The 13,474-nt window shown below is 46.6% G+C and overlaps 1 protein-coding gene across 1 annotated transcript in view; it reads left to right on the top strand.

Moving 5' to 3' along the window:
- fras1 (Fraser extracellular matrix complex subunit 1) overlaps positions 1-13,474 on the top strand; it is a 107,818-nt gene that overhangs the window by 49,519 nt on the left and 44,825 nt on the right. The window contains 6 exon segments of the mRNA XM_011615350.2: positions 4,577-4,720; positions 5,693-5,833; positions 5,913-6,053; positions 6,143-6,310; positions 10,004-10,144; positions 11,583-11,729. Coding sequence (XP_011613652.2) covers positions 4,577-4,720; positions 5,693-5,833; positions 5,913-6,053; positions 6,143-6,310; positions 10,004-10,144; positions 11,583-11,729 — 882 coding nt within the window.

The following is a 13,474-nucleotide window of genomic DNA, read 5'->3' as shown; positions in this document are numbered from 1 at the left end:
CCAGGATACTCAGCGAGACGGAGGAGATGCATCGCAAAGAAATCCTGACGCATCCTCGAAAGACGGTCCTGGGTTTTGATCTTCCAGCGAATTCTTTTATTTTCCTCCACACTTGATTTATCGCTCAACTCTGCCGGGCCAATAAATAAAACTATGAGGTAAAGCCCAGAGGCATGCTAATGCAGGGACGTTTTCTCTGATGGGTTTGGCCGTGCGCCTCCATCGACTGGGAAAGACCTGCTGCGACTCCTGGGGATAATGGGTGGAAATAGAAAGAAAGCGGTGGGCGGATGAGGGGGCAGGAAGTAGCCACACTGTGATTACACCCCATTCCTGCAGCTCAATTTCACACCTTAATGAATATTGTCAAGCAGGCGAGAGTTTCAGACCTCCCGGCGCAGCTCCTTAGCTCTCAGCAGCAGCCGACGTTGTTTCATACGGTCTCCCTGTGAACCCTCTGCTGTAACCACGCAGGCTCCATCTGTCCTGCTCTCACAGAACAGCAGCATCTTTTGTCACCTCTCTCTCCAGGGTTAATCCAGCATCTGTTCACTTCTAGTACTGCAGCCAGTCAGCACGCAACAGTTGTGCCGTCTTCCTGTTTCTGGCCGCATAGAGTACCGCTCTCCTTACTCTGTTGTTCTCGATAGATCATCTGGGTGTCTGATTCACAGCAACAGCAGCGTGGCTCTGCTAACCTCCAACAAGCTTCGATGGGGGTAAACTGGGACTCACAGTCGCCTTAAATCAGTCGGCGCTTATGTTGCTACAGTGTGTTTAGCCTGCAAATGAACTCGTAGGCACAAAGAAGAAAGGAATGAGGGAGGGATGGAGGCAAGGAGACGTGTTGCAAAGGTGTTTGGAGACATTAATGGCTGATTGCTACATTTCTTGGCAGAGGACCAGGACCACCCAGAGCCTCTCTGTAGACCTCCTCCCAGGTGTTAGCGCTCCAGCTTGTGAGTCACATACAGTAGGTGTGTGCAAGGTTCAAGGGTACAGTGAAGAAAGTCGCATTTGTGTTTCGACCACCAATAGTCCAGCGTGTTTTCTGCTTTAAGTTGGACAACCCACGATATTGATGAATTGTAAAGCACAGTATTGTTTTTACTGTGTTTATTCTGCCCAGGACAGACCCCCCTCCCCACCACCACCACCATCCCCAATATGAGAAATTAGATAAAATATTCCCATAAAATGATTTTATTTATGGTAGTGATGGCGCAAAAAGCCATTTGCCCTGCTGTGATTTGGATTCTGTTTTGATTTTCTTTTCTCAGTCTGTAGTAAGTCATCCTCTTTTATGGGAATTGTTCAACGGGCGTTTAAAAATTGTTTTCCAAGATGAGCGCAATTCAGATGAGTGGCACTAGTTGCACCCAGACGTCGCAATTTTGGCACTCATGCAGCATCTATTACACCATCAGACATGCCTGAAATGACTGGAAAAGAACATGTACAAAGATGAGTGGATCCAAGGTAGTTTTCTCTGTCAACTGGACTGGGTTTCTTCTTTTGAAGACATTTTGCCTTCTATCCAGAAGGCTTCTTCAGTTCTGAACTCGCTGGGGACCGAGCTTGAAAATATAGCCCCTGTGGACCATTGCCATGTGATCTGAGTGGTCACCTGAGAGTCTTTGGTAGGGTCGTTCACCTAGTTTCGGTTGAGGCGTCTCCCCTTTGTCTGCTGGCTCACATGGTGGTGAGTCACCGGGTCTCCTGAAATGGTGTGAACGTTTGGCTTATTGTTGGAAGGAGTGGAGGACTGCATTGTACGTGGGTGATAGGAAGTGCCTCAGCCCACCGCCTCTGTTTAAGGATGGTTTTTCCAATTTGACATGTATAGCTTCCTTGACAGCCCTCTCAAACCAGCGGTCTTCTCTGGCCAGTATCCGTACTTGGCTGTCCTCGAAGGAGTGCCCGCTCTCCTTTAGGTGTAAGTGGACTTGGATAACGATGACCTGGATGATTGAGAATCTACACAGACACAGATGAGTGCAGCCCAGACACTCTTGGGGAGGATATTGTATGTATCTGCCACAAATCTCCAGCCTCCTCCTAGTACTGTCTCCTCCTGCTGCACTTGTCCAGCAGAAAAACATCTTTAAAGTCAGAGTTTATCACTGTATTCATTCACACTCCTGCTCCATCTATTTTAAAAGCTCCATGAGGTCCTAGCAGGAGGAGAGTTGGACTGCTGTTGCCTGAATTTGACTTTTTGTATTCCCCCTCAGCTTTGCAACAACAGCACAAATTAACTGACTCTGAAATCACTGCAAAAAGACCTTCCAGTCCATTGCGTGTTGCTCTTCACCACAGAGATCAAACCTTGTTCTGTCTTGACGGTGTTTCCAGGCTGAATGGAGCAACGGGGTTGAGCTGTTGGTTGCTTCGTGCCTATACTGGTTTCAGATTACGGCTTCTCAGACAGGATAAAAAGGCCTTTTGTTCCCACCCTCAGCGAGCAGGTTAGAAACAGGAGGTAAACATTCAAATGGACCTGTCTCCAGTTCAGCTTTAATGATGGATCTCCAAATCCTCCCATTTCATTTTATTTGCTCCCACTTCACAAAGCTGCTTTCTCGCTGATTAGTTTAATTGCCAGACCTCTCATCCCATCACGGTTCTTTTTACTGGAGGTGTGTGAGCGCCTGTGCACTGCGACACTAATGGAGTGTGCCTCCCCCTCCCAGTAACACTGGTTCTACTGAGCACATAGAGTGATGATTAGAGCTCAACGCCTAAACCATACGGCGACACTGCAGCAGAATGAGGCTCTAGAGGAGGTTTACATCTGGCAAGGTTACATTTTCTGACCCCGGGAACCTGACAGGAACAGAGCTAATCATCTCAATAACACCTGAGGACAAACATCAGACACTTTGATCGCTCTGTTCTGCTCCTCATCCTCAACACATCCCATCAAAGTCTTTATGCTACAGATATGGTTTGAGTTGTGCTAAAAAATCACAGCAATTTGGCCGATAATTCATCATCTGCCGACTCCGTAGACTCACGCATGCGTAGGTGGTAAAATGGCAGATGCCTTATTGACCTGGAGGAAGGAGGAGAGGACTGTTTAAAGAGATAATTAAAGACAGAGAGAGAAGCAAGGAATAAACAGAGGAAACTTGAGAGAGAGAGAGCATCCGTTTAAAAATGCAAACCAGACATGGAAGAGTGAAATTAATGAGTGGATTTCCCTAAATTAAAGCTTGAATTCTGGTATGAGTCAGAGCAGCTGCGTGTTGAACAAGCTGCAGGCGTCGGGAGAACTTTGACTCTCAGATTACAGTATTAGAACCCGTCTGTCACCAAAACAAAAGCTCCTCAAGAGACGGCCCCGAGACTCCTCTCAGAGCGGAAGTGGCTGTCAAATCCTAAACCCGGGCTGACTCCGGAAGGTCTTCAGAGGGAATCTCGCTGTTCTCTTTGGAATTACAACGTTATAACTGATTTCATGGTGCTGCAGCATGGACGACCTCATACCTGCATCAGGCAGTTCATCAATCAGTCGTTAGAATGTTGACGAGCAGCATTTTACACTGAATGTGAAGCGAGAAGAAAGGTTATGATTGAAAGGCTGTTATTAACTGGATGGAAAAACTGTTGATTTGGTTTTTTTGCCCCCCTTTTGTTTCCAGCGATCATAACTATTGTTGCGTAATAGGCAAATTATTGCGACGACAATGCAGAGTGCTTTGTAAATGCTGAGTTAAAGCCGAGTTTCTAACAAAAATAAAAGTGCTTCGTGGGCAGTGAAAGTCTAAACGGTTACCGTGGGGGATGATCTGTTCAGGAAAATCTCTGCTCTTTCTGCATGGAAGCCACCAGATTCCTGAATTCTGCACCATTTTTCACGATCGCAATGATCTTAAACTTGGATCGTACCTCAGTCGGGCCGTGTTTGTCCTGACCTTCTGTGTAAGCTCCCGAGAGCCCCATGGAACGCTCAAACTCAGCATGTGTGGAATAAAAACATCAGGATCTTGGCTCGAGAATCATCAAGCAGCAGAACAAACAACATTTTTATCAATAAGGGAAGTTAATTATGGCCGAGGATCTGAACAAAAATAGTTCGGTAACAAGGGAAATTAAACCCACAACCTTGCTGAATGTGAAGGCTTTGTGGCTGGAATGGGAATTGTGTGTTTATTAATTAAACCAATAACATGCATTGTGTTACTAGGTGGTCAGAGAAATTAGATATTACAGTGATCAGGAAGACTGCCGTGGGTTCGATTCGAACAAGAAAATAAGTGATAAATAAGAGGCACACAGCTGGTGTGATGTGTAGGAAGCTGAATTCAGAGTAAAGTACAACATTCATCCTGAGAGTAACCAGGGCCAAACATCTCATTTGATCATGGAGCCCACTTAGCTGTTGAGTTTTTAATGCGAATGTGAGCACAGATGATTTGAAAATAGCTGTTTTTCAGCCAGTTGCCCCATGAAAAAGTGTACACGCAGAGAGGAAACAATTCCTGGAAATCTGGGTCTTGGATGAAGAGGTTTATTTATGCTGTATATAAACAGAACGCAGACAGTGAACCTGGTTCTTTCTCCTTTTTCCCAGGCTGCCACGAGTCGTGCTCGGAGTGCCGTGGGCCAGGCCAGCAGGAGTGTGTGACGTGCTCAGACCCCACCGCTCTGCTCAGAAGTGGTGGCTGCGTCGCCGAGTGTGGCGGGGGTTTCTACAGTCAGGACGGAGTCTGCTATGGTAAAGAAACTTTACTTTCCCACTTTGGCCTTTGACTTTACTTTAAGCATCTTGTTCTTCCTACTTTTAACGTATACATAATGCATTGAGTGTCTTGATAAAGTGGCTGTCTGAGGATGTGCAGACACCAACAGGGGCCAGCAGGCCCCCTCTGGAGACATAAGAGGTTCAATGTTTGAGGTGAAGGTTTGCTGGAGCCCATTTTGGCAGTGTCCCCCTGGACCCTCCCCCTTGGTGCGCCACAACAGGATGTCAACAGTAGCAAATTTAGCAAACAAACAATGAAATACTCAATAATTAGCCCTCCTTTCCCCCACTAATAAGCATGCAGAGTCTGTTTGAATAAAGAGATCCTCCATGAATATGGATGTTTCTATTTTTGAGCAGTAAGATGAAGAGGAGCCTGATTAAACCCCCCTCCCCCCGGGTAATGGTGAATGTAGCAGCACATTGTTAATGTCTTTTTTTGCTTAATATCACCTGTGGGTGGGCAGAGGGGCTCAGGCAATCAAACACTCCCCTCTTTAAAACGGACGACTTTACAGAGGAAGGTCGAACCCATTAGAACCTGCCGGTTTGAGCTATCCACCCTGAAATGTCTGCAGAGCTGAAGGATCTTTAACTTCCTGCGTTCTTACCTGAGGGCTTGTTGAGTTAAAGCTGAGTTGATGGATTTTCTCTTTCAGAGCCCTTCAGCCCGCCGGAGGAACCCCTTTTACTGACTTTAGCCTCTATTTAGATGGAGGCAAAGATCATGTCAATGTGGAACACACACACACACACACACACACACACACACACACACACACACAGAGTCTTTACTTGTTTCTGCGTTGAAATATTGTAAAGTTTTAATCCAGCTAAAGTGTTTATCGCTAGCAGGAACTTTACTTGCTGACTTTTTTAATTGAGCCTCTTGTGTTTAATCATTTTGACTGCGTGTCATTAACGCTTACACGCTGTGCTCCACAGCCTGTGATTCTTCCTGTGCCTCCTGTTTCCCTGACAACCCCGGGTGCACGAGCTGCGTGCCAGGGGCCGCCTTGCATCATGGGAAGTGCGTTTCCCACTGCCCAAATCATCATTTTCTGGACACCTACAGCCGATGCCGAGGTAGGCCCAAAATTTGAATTGCCTTGGTTGAAAGGCTGAAGGTCGGCTGGCTCAGTTCTCCCGTTTCCCTCCCCCCCAGCCTGCCACAGCTCCTGCGCCTCGTGCTGGGGTCCCGCAGTATCCCAGTGCACCTCCTGTCCTGGTCGGCTCCTCCTCCACCAGGGTCAGTGTGTGGAGACATGTGGGGAGGGGCTCTACACGCAGGACCAGACTTGCCAAAGTAAGAAACCCTCCACCTCTAATCATTCATTCATTTTTAAAACAGTTGTAGAGAATCTGCCCTTTTGACCCTTGTTGCCCCCCTTCCAGACTGTCATCCCTCCTGTCGGTCCTGTGTGGGGCCGCTGGCCTCAGACTGCCTCCAGTGTCTCAAACCAGAGGAAGTGCTGTTGCCCCAGTCCGGTCAACTGCAGCACGGCGTGTGCACGGCTGTGTGTCCTGCACACAAACACCTGGATGACAGGCAGACGTGCCGAGGTCAGTGCCAAAGCCTGTTTTTGGTGTTTTCCTTTGCTTGAACAGCCTTCAACTAAGGAACGGGGATTTCAATCATCACTACATTTTACTCTGACAAAGAAAACATGTTTGGGATATTTAAAATTCTGGGGTTCTGCTTGCAGATGACACCTGATTACCCTGTTCTTGTGTGAAATTGTGCATGTAATGACTTCATTTCTGAGGTGCGTTTAAGGTTCTGTGGGTTAGTCTGTAAAACCAGAGTAATTATTTCCCACCACACACACAAACAGACCACCGAGGTCTGGATGGTCCTTGTCTTTTAATGAAACAGAGGGAGGAGAAGGGAAATAAAAGGCTGAAATGAGTTCATTTACTTTTAACGCACCGTGTCCAGTGTCCTTCTACCCTTATTTCCTGCCAGTAAAATTAAAAGCTACTATTTTTATCACCATCTGAGGGCGGTGAGACATTCCCCCCTCCACCTTCCTCCTATGGAGGAGTTTCTCCGGGTGGGAGATGTCCCAGCTGGAGGGTCCTTTTAGCTCTGGAGCACCTTGATGTTCTCCCACAGGAGCTCAGTTCTGAAGCGAGTCTGAGCTTCTCTGTAGAAACTGTGGCCCTCCTGACCTGGACCCAGATAAGCAGATGTACTGTAGATAAAGGATGCTGCTTTAACACTGCAGCCTGATTATTAATATCCCCTGTAGGCCAGTTGGTTACCACAGATGTTTGGAAGGGTCAAAAAGTGGAAGTTTGATTCAAACTTTATTCTGACTCACACTCACTGCAAGTTTGATAGAAAAATGGGTTTGTTAAATATTGTCATTGTGTTTCTATGTTTATTTATGGTTTCTATGGTTTCATTTTTGCACCAGCCAAGAAGCATGGTCCTTTTTCTTTTAAACAGTAGAAGTTAGAGGTAACATTCTCCTCCTTGAGCTGGTCTTTCCTGTGATGACGTGATGTGTCCTCGCTGCCCCCCCCCCCTTCCCCCCCAACGGCTGTTGCTACTGATCGTTTCAATTGACGGACTCTCCCGGGAGTTTACCATGGTTGGGGCCTTGCAACCCCGCTGTTATTATTTTTCTGTTATAGGGTTTTCCTTTGATATCCGGGTTGTTCTGAGCACCAGGGCCTTGAATTGAAATGTTGTCAGCACTATTGGATTCCCTTAATCATCCTAGAAGAAACAATTACAAATCAATGAGTCGCGGTTGCATTTAGCGTGTCCTCTAACACCCATTTATCTCTAAGATCACAGGGGACACGGAGCCAATACAGAGGCTGCGCTGGGTTTATGTTCCAGTTAGAAATCCTTGGGTTGCGCAACATGTATTCATGAGAAAATAGTTATAAAACCCAAAGGAAAAAAAATAGAGCTCAACTGTAATGTGGATGAGTGATGGCTGTAGCAGCTTCACTGTGCGAGGATTGTAGCTTGTTGAGTGAATCTATGAAAGCAGAGTATGAAATCACGGAGGTGTCTGCATTAATCAATTCATCTCCTTCCCGGGAGTGTCTGTTGCAACACAACTTCTAAAATCTAGACCCAGTTTCAGAGGTTTCTGATTAAAACATTGTTAATTGTTAAACTGAGTAAAAATTAAAACTGCATGGCAGGATTATTGTTTGTTCCCTTGTTCTGTCCACGCGTACGTAAAAAAAATGCATCTGGACTAATGAGCACAACAAAAACTTCCCTTCTGGAGCAGGAACCTGACACACTTGTGGACACATATGCTCATGCGCCTAATGTGTCCTGCATGCACTCCGGTGATGCTGACAGGCTATCGGATGTCTGAGGGCAAATTCCAGGTTGTGACTCCTCAGAGAACGTTGGTGCGTGGGAGGTTTCACACTGACAGGTAGAGGGAGGATGAACACACACACACGCACACACGCATGCACGCGCGTGGCAGCTGTTGCTTGAATACGAGATGATCTGGATTTTTTTAAAAGATGCAAGTGTTCCAAAGTGCCAAGGTTATAGTCTGACGTTGTCAGATAGAGTCAGTCTGTGGTGTCTAGCTTCTATTTCTGATCAGATTTGCCCCTGTCTCAGTTATGTATCAACATCTCACTTGTGTGTGTGTCTGGTGTGTGTGTGTGTGTGTGTGTGTGTGTGATCTGATTTAGCGTGATGCCTGTTATTGGACTAGTCGGGTGGCCCAGTCAGAGTCGCTGGAGTGTGGAAGAAATTGGTCGTTTACTCATAATGATCTTTGTTGTCATCGGCGACGGGGCGAATGATGATATACGATAGTTGCAGCTACCAAAAATAAATGGAAGCTAACTGCCTAAAAGTGGCAGCAAAACTTGGTGGCGTTGCAGCTCGGAGGGAATCCTTTTGTTCCTGGATGTAAATGTTTTAGTTGTATAAACTGGTAATTACACATATTTAATATTAAACGTGTTGACCGTTCCTAGCAGCTGCCTTTAATGAAATAATTCTCCATGTATCTGGATGAAACTACTTGAACAACCGCTCTAATAAATTAGCGACTTAAATGCTTCAAAAATGATAATTAAAGCGGATTTCCTCCTTACTGACAGATCAGAGGTGGAGGTTGGAGACCAAAATAACATTTGACAGGAGGCTCAGGTCCTCCATAATGAGACGTGTTGGCCTCTGAACTGTCTTTGCACAGTCCAACAGTCTGATCCGTAGCAACAGTCAAACAGGAAAAACGTCTCTTTTCTTCTTGATGGGCCTCAAAATGGCCTCTGGGGGATGTGGATGAGCTGCTGGTGAGGGATGAGCAGCAGCCTCCAGAGGACTGAGATACAGCCCTTCACTCGAGGTTCTGCTGTGTGGACGACAACTCTGGTCGTACCGATCACCCCCAGGAGCATCGGTGCGTCCGGGTCGGAGTTATAACCCCATCAGCGCTGAACAACCCCATGAATCAGATTCTCCGAGTGTCTGCAGCGCTCCCACACATGGATTTGGACTTTCTGGAATCGATGCCCATCGAATGAGACCCCCCAGTTAGAGAGAGGCTGCCTGTCTTTCTCTCCACTTATTAGTTAGAGGGGCATATACTTAATGTCTGTGTGGATGTTTGCATGGATGAATCCCATCAGAATGATTGTGAGGGACACTCAACGCCAGGCTGCCTGTGCAGACTGAGCTGGGCAGCTGCTTATAGCATCCAGGGAGGAGTAATCCTCATGCTCCTGGCCTCTCGATGACTGCACTTTTGTCTCACCTCCAGCAGCAGCTGCTGGGTTTGCCGCCTGGCTTTGGTCCAAACTCAGCAGTTCTGCCCGGGCTATTTGTCTTTGTGCTGCCAAAGCGGACGTGAGCCAGTAGAAAGGTTGCATCTCTGGGCAGCAGAAGGCTGAGGGCGTCCGCATGGTTACTCTGCCTGGATGATGCCGTCTTATATACGTGAAGTCTGCTGGCCTCAGTTCCAGCCTGGTTTCTCTGCATATTGTTGTTCTGACCTTCAGTTTGAATGCATCGGCGCCGCAGTGCTGCTTCAGCACAGCTCAGTACATACATGCAGGGGGATTAATCCTCCATTCACATTTGAGTTCTACTAAAGTTGCTATTTGTTTTTCTTGATAACGTTTTCTGAAATGTTTAGAAAGTACTGGGGCACAGTCAAGGTCGTATCTGACAAAATAACAGTGGCAGTGGTGGTAGTGATGGGGGGGGGGGCGTCTTTTCTGCATTAGCTTGTGTAACAGTTCCTGTGTCCTTTCCAGAGTGTCATCCCTCCTGCTGGCACTGCACTGGACCGTCTGCAGACAACTGCACTTCCTGCCCCCCCCCATCCAGCCTGCACGAAGGCCGCTGCCTCCCGGGCTGCCCACTGGGATTCTTCGTCCAGGACAACCGGTGCCAAGGTGAGAGGACACCCCCCCCTCCCAAAAAAAAACAAACAAACAAAAAAAACGTCGCTGCTGAATTATAGGCACGATAAAAGCCAGGAGGTTACATAAAACAGCTATTCTACAGAACTATTTACAGCAGATATTGATTGACTCTGTTAAACAGCGTATCTTTTTCACGCTGACATCAAGGTCAGATTGTTTCTGCCGCGACGCAGCGCCACAGTGTCATAAATCTGTGCTTCCGCTGAGATTAGTGGCCCATTAGTGTCCGTCTAACCCACCCCCGTGTAGTTCATCTGATTAATGAAAATCAATTTGTTCTTTTTTTTCCATTCATCCTACCAGGTCAGGTTCGACTGGATCGGCAGCGAGTTCTATCGTTTGTCTTGATTCCGACAAAATAAACAAATCCAATGAGAATCACATTAATGATTCCTCTAACTGCTGAGTTGAAAGATTGAAGTCATGGACACAGACGGATGCGGGTCGTGGCTCGCGTTTCACACTGGGGCCCCAAAACAAATGGGCTCCGTTAGCTTACCTGGCCTTTGGCGTGGATTGGTTCATTAGATACTACTCACACACCCTGGAGAACTATTGTATTCCTGTCTTAAGGAGACGAACTCTTGCTGCAGAATGGTGCCACTGATGAGGTTTCTATGCTCGGCAATGACACATAAGACGCAGTTAATGCCTCATGAATCAATAGTCTTTTATAAAGGCAATAAATCAAACGACTTCGTTATGTGAATTTCTGGCTCGTGCTGCAAAGAATCTTTATCAGCTGAGCTTTTAAGGGTCTTCAGAGCGGCATTACGTGTTTTTATGAACACTGTTATTGTGTATTTGTGCCAGCTCCCGTCATAAAGCCAAAGGGTGGAAGAGGTGAGTTGTTCATTATCTAGTCAAGAAAAACAAAGATAATTATGCTCAGAGCCGGAGGAGAGCAAGACAAATCTATAGGGATATGCAGGATGGTAATAGCTGGTTAAACACGGGTCCAGATGATATCTCATTAGTCTGGGACTCGTTGGAAGCTGGACGTATTGCAGGCAATAAGATGCAGGTTAATTAATCACGTCGTTAGCGTTGTTTAGAAGCAGTCACACTGTGAGAGCGCTCCTAGGAGACACCAGCACAGACTCGGCCGTGCTTCTCCATCTTGTACCTGGATAATTTACTGTCTGAAACTCTCTGAAGTTAAGAGGGAGGGGGAGGGGGAGGGGTGTTCTGGAGTCTGTGGATCCTTCTGGGATGTGGTGTTTTAATCAGTGTGACCGTAAATGTGTCATTGTTAGCCAGTAGGCAAATTTTCTAACTACCAGGTGTAAAAACAGCCTCCATTAACGAGATTAACAGCATATTTGGATCAGACAAAACAAGTCAAAATACAGCAAAGCTAAAACACTGAGACACTGAGTTTGATCCTTGTCTGTTGTCAACCCCCCAGCATGCCATCCATCCTGCCTGACCTGCAGCGGCCCCTCCCAGGCGGGCTGCGTCTCTTGCCCCTCGCTAGCATCTCTACGGGATGGCTACTGCAGGACAACCTGCCAGGACGGGCGTTTCTTGCACACGGCCACCGGAGAGTGTCTGAGTAAGTCGGCCCGTACGTCCGTGCGTGCACGTGGGCAGGCGGTGTTGTGCACATTCCCCTTTCATCAAAACTACAAGTGTTGGTACTTTAAGCTTGAGTGGCCCCAGAGGGAACTCAACCCCCGAATCTTGCTGCACGAGTGCCTTACTCTGCCTGCTAACATTAAAGGACACAAATTCCACTCTGTAGCCCAAATAAACTGCATTATTCATGAGAAATGGGAACCATCCTTTGCAGTTTTAGGGACGGTCTGAAATAACCCAGATTTAATTTTAATTATAGCTGTTTGCTTCAAAAGTCAACATTTTTCAAATAAAACATGTGTAGCAAGCCAGTCTGTGCAGCAGATATCCTGTAGTTCTTCAATTGAAACCTTCTGGTAAATTATGTACATATCTGTGTCTACATGCAGTGAAATATTCAGTGATATTAATATTTTTAAAAAGCTGTGAAGCGAAGGCAAAAAGTGTTGACCTGCATTAACACCAATCACAGCTTAATGAATAGCAAAAAGCTGCTCGGCTATGGGACACAGATGATTGCAGTGTGTGTGACCTTCTAAATAATGCTGGGTTGGAAAGTTCCTCGTTTAGTTTACCTCTCAGGTCTGACAACTGCTGATTAGAAAACAGGTTTATTTACATTGTGGGAAACCAGCGAGATAGATGCATTTACTTTTAATTAGGGTTTCTGATGCACTGCACTGTTTAAAATGTGAAACAGCAACTACATTTCTGCGCACACACACACGCGCGCGTGTGCGCACACACAAAAACTTTAGTTACTAAAAGATATCCGGTGGTATGTCAAGGCTGCAGAAATAAATGTGGTCATCATTTCAGCTGGCTGCCCACACACCAACACACACACATCCTCGTACTGCTACCCTTGTGAGGTCTTTCATTGAATTAATACATTCCTCACCCCATAACCAAAACCTACCCATCCTAACTAAACGTTTAACCCCGATCATTATGGAACCTGAACCTCAACACAAGTCAAACACTGGATCCATCTGAACCATCAAACAACTCTTTCAGGTTGTGACGACCAGCCAAAATGTTTCCACTTCCCCAAACTGTCCTCCCTTTGCTGGAGCAATGCATTTTTGGTCCTCAGTATTCATGTACGCACACATAAACGATGAGGGTTTTATTCTCTAACTCTAACCATATACATTCTAATTCATCAAGTCAACTTTTATGCTCAAGGATGCCGAGGGAGAAGGAGCGGTGGCTGCTATCCATCTGCCTCCACTGTCACATGACCTCTCAGACAATGGCGCTCACCGGGGCTGGGTTCCTCTTCTTGTTTCGGTCTTTCTATTGTGCTCGGCCTCCGTCTGCACCTCCTGTTATTATTTACCTTCGGCGGCGTTCACTCTTGCCACGAGTTTATCAGCCAGACAGATGATTGACCACATTCTTGTCTGCACTCCATCCCAATATAGACTGAATTAGCGCTGTTCCTGGAATATCAGCTCACTGACGTCATTTCCAATTTCTTGTGTAAATATTCCCTCTGTTGACGGATCAAACACCGACTTCGCCTGCGCATGAGGAAGATACGAGACGTCGGTCAAAGTGAAGCCCGCATGGACGTCCTATGGACGTCTGATGTTTAATTGCGTGACATACAAGGAAACCTCTCTGGTGACCCACGCCGCCGTAATTCCAAAGGTTAATTGACTCTTCCGGCCTCTCAGGAGCCCTGGAGCTGACTGATTGGTTGTCAGGAGACAACTG

Source organism: Takifugu rubripes, chromosome 21 (assembly GCF_901000725.2).
Source record: "Takifugu rubripes chromosome 21, fTakRub1.2, whole genome shotgun sequence".
NCBI lineage: Eukaryota > Metazoa > Chordata > Actinopteri > Tetraodontiformes > Tetraodontidae > Takifugu > Takifugu rubripes.
Note: the sequence above shows the minus strand (reverse complement) of the source record. Positions and strands in the feature narration are given on the sequence as shown.